Source organism: Lipotes vexillifer, unplaced genomic scaffold (genome assembly GCF_000442215.2).
Source record: "Lipotes vexillifer unplaced genomic scaffold, Lipotes_vexillifer_v1.1 scaffold1122, whole genome shotgun sequence".
NCBI classification, from domain to species: Eukaryota; Metazoa; Chordata; class Mammalia; order Artiodactyla; family Lipotidae; genus Lipotes; species Lipotes vexillifer.
Genome location: NW_006798649.1, coordinates 2,496,731 through 2,503,234, shown reverse-complemented (window position 1 = coordinate 2,503,234; position 6,504 = coordinate 2,496,731). Strand labels below are relative to the sequence as shown.

The 6,504-nt window shown below is 45.7% G+C and overlaps 1 protein-coding gene across 2 annotated transcripts in view; it reads left to right on the top strand.

The window, feature by feature from the left end:
• The window catches only part of EIF2D (eukaryotic translation initiation factor 2D), a 19,034-nt gene that overhangs the window by 9,213 nt on the left and 3,317 nt on the right, over positions 1-6,504 (top strand). For both annotated transcript variants that reach the window (XM_007470708.1, XM_007470707.1), the window contains 6 exons: positions 1,438-1,483; positions 1,875-1,978; positions 2,100-2,249; positions 2,620-2,709; positions 3,438-3,533; positions 4,598-4,718. In XM_007470708.1, coding sequence (XP_007470770.1) covers positions 1,438-1,483; positions 1,875-1,978; positions 2,100-2,249; positions 2,620-2,709; positions 3,438-3,533; positions 4,598-4,718 — 607 coding nt within the window. The remainder of the gene's footprint in view (positions 1-1,437; positions 1,484-1,874; positions 1,979-2,099; positions 2,250-2,619; positions 2,710-3,437; positions 3,534-4,597; positions 4,719-6,504) is intronic.

Here is a 6,504-nt window from a genome sequence, read left to right as displayed (position 1 = left end):
GCAGGAAGAATCGGTGTGAACCCCCCACCCGACCAGCACACACAGACACCGGCAGAGGAAGTGTTACATGTGGGTTGAACCTGGACTTCGAAGACAGCCATCTGGGCTCAAAAGCCAGCTCCCCGGGGTGTTGGAGCAAAGGTGTATTTGAGCCCATTACCAGGCTTCTCTGAGCCCTGATTTCTAACACTTGTAAGATTGCTGTCAAGATCAAATAACCTGACATTTAAGCACTCAGTGAATATTATCATGTCAGGAGATTTGCTTATTGATTTTCACCTCAAGTCTGAATTTCTTTCTGAGAATTTTGCTATTTTTTTTTTTTTTCGGTACGCGGGCCTCTCACTGTTGTGGCCGCTCCCATTGCGGAGCGCAGGCTCAGCGGCCATGGCTCACGGGCCCAGCCGCTCCGCGGCATGTGGGATCCTCCCGGACTGGGGCACGAACCCGTGTCCCCTGCATTGGCAGGCGGACTCTCAACCACTGTGCCATCAGGGAAGCCCAGTTTGCTCTGTTTTTTTAAAAAAGTGGTTTTAATGTAATTCTCTTCCTCTACAAGTGACCTTCTTTAAGGCATTCTATACAAGTATGGGGTCTGGAGTGCGTGGCAAGATACTTGGTAATTTGTCCTGACCTTGCTGGGTTGCAAGTAACTTGGAAAGGGGTAGAGGTTCTTAACCTGGGGTGGGTTCTAGAAGGGATCCCTATGAATCCCACTGCTTTTGCTTGTCACATTTTGAGAGAAGATGTATGTTCTGGGGAGAGAGAATGATTACAGCTTTCATTAGGGATCTTTCCCCCAAAGCTAACAGTCTATAAAGAGTCAGATAGTAATTATTTTAGGCTTTGCAGGCTCTACAGTCTTTATTGCAACTGTGCAAGTCTGCCATTGTGGCAGTAAAGCAACCATGGACGGTAGATGAATGGGCATTGCCAGATTTGGCCTGCGGGATGTGGTTTGCCTTGCTGCCACAGTGAGCTTGGTGTTGCAGAGGCTCACCTGGAGGTGAAACTTCTGAGGCCACAGAAGGTTGTCTAGTTTGAAAGGAATCTAAAGCTGTATCTGGTACAGTAGCCACAAGCCATGTGTGGCTATTTAAATTTCAATTAATTAAAATTAAATAAAATTTAAAATTCAGTTCCTTAGTCACATTCGTCATGTTTCAAGTGCTTAATAGCCACATTTGTCTAGTGGCCACCACGTTGATAGCAGAGAACATTCCATCTTTACAGAAAGGCCTATTGGACAGCAGGGACCTGGAGGAGCTAAAGTCTGCATCTCTCTCTGATGCTGCCGATGGGCAGAGAGCTCTGGAACAGCGGCCTCTTTCTGAACATGCACGAGGAAGGCTGAGGAAAATGTCCTCCTCTCAGTGTCAGGCAGGCCGTACCACTACTGCTTTGTTAGCTTAACTTGCCTTTTCCATCTGCCATCAGCCCCGAAGGACGACAACTGGACATAAAGAAGTCAAGCTACAAAAAGGTAAGCGGGTCCCTTCTCTGCATACCCACACAGGGAGCTGTGTAGGGGCACACGTGGCGTGAGCTGGTGGACATGGGGAAGCCCTATCTGCAGGGCTGAGGCTAGAATTAAGCTTTTTGATTCCAGGTATAGGGGGCGGAAGAAAACCCTCCCTGGGCTGAGGCAGTTGGGTGGGCACCCACTCCCCTCTCTCCTTCCCACCCCTTTATATCTGATCCAAGTTCTGAAAGGCTTCACCAGCAGGGGCCCTTCCCTTCCTAACTGGATGAGGACAGGGACTGTCCCACGTCCCTCCCCGGGACCTGCCCAGCTCGGTGTCTGGCATGTCTCAGGTGCTCAGCGTGTGTGCAGAGTCGATGAGGTCCCCTACCACTGGCCCTCTCTCCCTTAGCTCTCTAAGTTCCTGCAGCACATGCAGCAGGAGCAGATTATACAGGTGCAGGAGCTGAGCAAAGGGGTGGAGAGCATTGTGGCTGTGGACTGGAAGCACCCGAGGTGAGTGCAGGGGGCCTGGTCACCGCAGCTCAGCTGGCCCCAGGGCACCTGGGCCACGGACCGGGAATCGCCGAGACGCTAGTATAAAATGTGTTTTTTCTTTCCTTCTGCTGGGTTTTAGGATCACATCTTTCGTCATACCCGAGCCCTCCCCGACCTCCCAGACAATCCAGGAGGGTAGCAGGGAACAGCCCTATCACCCTCCAGATATAAAATCCCTCTACTGTGTCCCAGCCAGCATGACCCTGCTCTTCCAGGAGTCTGGCCACAAGTGAGTTTTTGGAGAGCAGCCCTTCTCTGCCTGCTTGGTGTTCTGGCCTATAATCCTTTCAGCCTGAGTAGTGTTCTTCTGTGACTGGCAAAACCTGCTCTGCCCCCTCCTCCCTTTCTCCCAGATCCAGCTTCAAGCCTCCTTCCCCTGGGAAGGGTCTCTGGACTAAGTGAATGAGAGAGTAGGTCTCTCCCTTTTCTACCTGTAATTATTCTTCACACGGCCCTGCTGGCCCCAGGCAGGAAAAGGGAAGAACCCAGAGGTCGAGAAGCTGAGGACAGCGCCCTGCTGAGCAGGAAGTGAATCTTGGTATTTACAGTTTGTCTCCCAGCATAGCGTGAATAACACCCCCCCGTCACTTCTCACCTAGGAAGGGGAGCATCCTCGAGGGCAGTGAGGTCCGAACAATCGTCATCAACTACGCCAAGAAAAATGACCTGGTTGATGCAGACAACAAAAAGTGAGTGGATGGGGAGGGGAGCTCGCCCCATGTCTTTCAGTGTTCATCTTCAGAACATGTGGGGGGTGACTGGGAGGGAGGGGTGCAGGAGATCACAGACTGCTAGCAATAATCAAGGCCAGTGGTTTCTAAACCATAGGCTGTGGACACTTAGAGCTGTGGTCTGAGGTAGTCAGATCCAGATATGCTGTCAACATTGACTGTAGCCTGAATAAGCATCATCTCATATGTATCTACTGTTGATTTTCCAGTGCACTTGCTCTTGTGAGGAACAAAATGCAAACTTTAAAAAATTTTACCAAAGTCATCTTAGCTTTTTGGTATTCTCTATTTTCTTAGTAAGTGGATATAGAAGGTAAACTACTAAATGAAGAGTGTTTCATTAATTTTTTTTTTTTTTAAATTTCAAAAGATACCCTCATGATCAAAAAGTTGGGAACTACTGGTTTAATCATGGTTAGTTAGTAGCAGAAGTGAGCCAGGATCCCGGTCTTCGGATTTTTTTCCCATCCCACTTTCCCCTCCACTGCCTATTGCTCCTTTGTTCTAGGAAAGCAGACGTGTACCTCCCATCCAGAGGGTACGTTGCTTCATGGACTGTGAACCCCTAATTGGTTCTAACAATCCTGAATGACTTTAAACAACACATAACACATGAATCCTGAGTGGACCCTGGGGTCAGAAGGTGCGGGGCTAGGAGTTCTTTATTGCCTTTTCTTTCCCTTTAGTCTTGTGAAATTGGATCCCATCCTATGTGACTGCATCTTAGAGAAAGGTGAACAGCACACAGTCATGAAGCTTCCATGGGACAGTCTCCTGAACAGGTAGTGGGGATTGGCAACCCCTCCCCAATGTTTCCATCCCCTCCCCTTAATGTCTATCACATTGGACTTCAGAATTGTCCCCTCTCATCATCTCTGACTTTCTTTCCATAATTCACACCATGTCAGTCTACATAAACACAGACTTGGGTAATTCTGATGTGGAGGGTCTTTGGAGCGATTTGAGCCAACGCAGGATAGAAGAACTTGAGAAGGAGAGAGAAGAACATTAATTAGAAATAAGAGCTTCAAAAAGAGAAGGTGTGGGTGGCAGGTGGGGATTGTCTTAAAGTCTTTTCAAAGGAAGGATTCTTATACTCTTTCTTTTCCGTAGACCCAAAACTGAAAATAACTTCTATAAGGAGTTAGCAAACTATAGCTTGTGGGCCAAATCTGGCCTGCTACCTGTTTTTGTAAATAAGGTTTTATTGGCACGTAGCCACACCCATTTGATTACATATTATCTGTGCTGCTTTCCTGCTAAATGGCAGAGTTGAGTAATTTCAACAGAGACCATATGGCCCTTGAAAACCTAAAATATTTACCATCTGGCCCTTTCTAGAAAAAGTTTGTCAATCTCAATATATATGCTAGCAAAAGAAAATCTGGTTAGACAAAAGGTAGAAATTCCTTGTGGTAAAGGTGTCTATAAATGATGCATGATTGCAGCATGTCAGAAATGTGAAGCAGCGCTTTATTACGCTGGGTAAAGGGAGACTCTTGAGACAGTAAATTCCACAAGCCCGCCTGGGCAGGTTTGCAGAAGGCCAGGCGAGTGGACAGTTTCTAGGGGCTCGAGTCTCGGATGTTCCCTTCCCTGAGTCAGTGGGTCTTGACTGTGGCCACACTTTGGGGAGCTTTAAAAAATGAATCTTCCTGATCAGAGTTTCTGACTTAATTGGTCTGGGGTTTAGCTCCCTAGCTGATTTGAATGATTCTACTGTGCAGGCAGAGGTGAACCACCACCTGTAAGATCAGCTTCCATCTAGCTGTCTGCTGGGAATGGGATATGAGGAAACGGTTTCTGCTGGCTTTATCAGTCACCAACTCATTAACTCCTGTTTCAGATGTTTGGAAAAATTGCAGCCTGCCTATCAAGTGACCTTTCCGGGACAAGAGCCCATTGTGAAGAAAGGCAAAATCTGCCCAATTGACATCACCCTGGCACAGAGAGCTTCTAACAAAAAGGTAATTTTTAAAAGACACAACGTTTGAAGATGGTGATTTAATGTCCCTGCTAAGTTCTAGCCTCTCTAATGTGATCGGAGGTTTTTAGATTGGCCTTAAATGCCTCAAAGATTGTTTAGGAAACACCCATGTTTGTGTGACTGGGCTAGGCCCTATGTAAAACAGGTAAAGCTGACCCCCTCCCTCACTGCTCTCTAGGATTTTGTGCTAGGAAACTTGCTAGAGCCTGGTTCTAAAAGTAAACAAGATCTTATATTTATTTTTTTCTTAGAACTATGGTATGGGCTTTCAGCTCTTACTCATTCTGTTACCTCTTGGGCCTTGCTCAGTGAAAATAACTACTAAAGAATCGCTGAAGGAGGGACTTCCCTGGTGGTGCAGTGGTTAAGAATCTGCCTGCCAATGCAGGGGACATGGGTTCGATCCCTGGCCTGGGAAGATCCCACATGCTGCGAAGCAACTAAGCCCATGCGCCACAACTACTGAGCCTGCGCTCTAGAGCCTGCGTGCCTCAACTACTGAGCCCACATGCCGCAACTACTGAAGCCCACGTGCCGCAACTACTGAAGCCTGTGTGCCTACAGCCTGTGCTCCGCAACAAGAGAGGCCACCGTAATGAGGAGCCCGTGCACCACAACGAAGAGTAGACCCTGCTCGCCGCAACTAGAGAAAGCCCACACGTACCAAAGAAGACACAACACAGCCAAAAGAAAAAAAAAAAAAAAAAAAAAAAAAAAAAAGAAAGAAAGGAAAGAAAAAAAGAATCGCTGAAGGAACTGAGTGTGTTTAGCTTTGCAACACAAAGTCGTAGGGAACAAATTTCATCTGTCCTCACATATGTGAAAAGCTGTACTTGGAAAAGGAGTGCACTTATTTTGTATGCCTTGAGAAGACAGAAATAAGATTATTGGGTAGAAATCCCAAGAAGCCAGACTTGGGTTCAAAATAAAGAACTTTCTAGTAGTGTGTGGTTATGAACGTGGGCTTTGAGATTAGAGACCTGGGTTCCAGTGTGGTCTTGCTGCTTGACTTTGAGCAAGTTACTTAATGTCGTTTTGCCTGAGTTTCCTTATATGAAGAATGGGGATAATACCTACCTCATAAGGCACTGTGAGGATCAAATGAAGGAATATGTGTAGGCGAAGCACTTAGAATAGTACTTGGCATATAAACATTCAATAAATGAGAACCAAACAATGATAACCTTAATAATTAGCAATAGCCACCATTTCTTGAATGTGTAATTATGTGTGATGATGGTTTTGTCTTTATGTTAAAAAGAGCCCTTGTCTTTTGGCGATACATACTGAAATATTTGCAGACGAGATCTGATGTCTAGGGGGATTTGATTTAAAGTAACACAGGAATGGGGGTGGGTGGGGATATAGATGAATCAAGGTTGGTCATGAGTTGATAATTGTTAAAATTCATGATGGGTACATGGGAGCTCATCGTACTATTCTACTTTTATTTATGTTTTAAATTCTCCATAAAAAAAAACTTTAAAAAAAGTATGTGAATTTTTTCATTATTAAATTTGTTATGGTGATCGATGATCAGTGATCTTTGATGTTACTATTGTGAAAAAGGTTACAACTCGTTGAAGGCTCAAGGTATTGAAGGCAATAAGGTATTTTTTAATTAAGGTATATACTTTGTTTTTTAAGACATTATATTACTGCAAACTTAACAGTATAGTGAGAACATAACTTTTTAAAATATTTCATTGGGGGCTTCCCTGGTGGCGCAGTGGTTGAGAATCTGCCTGCCAATGCCAGGACACGGG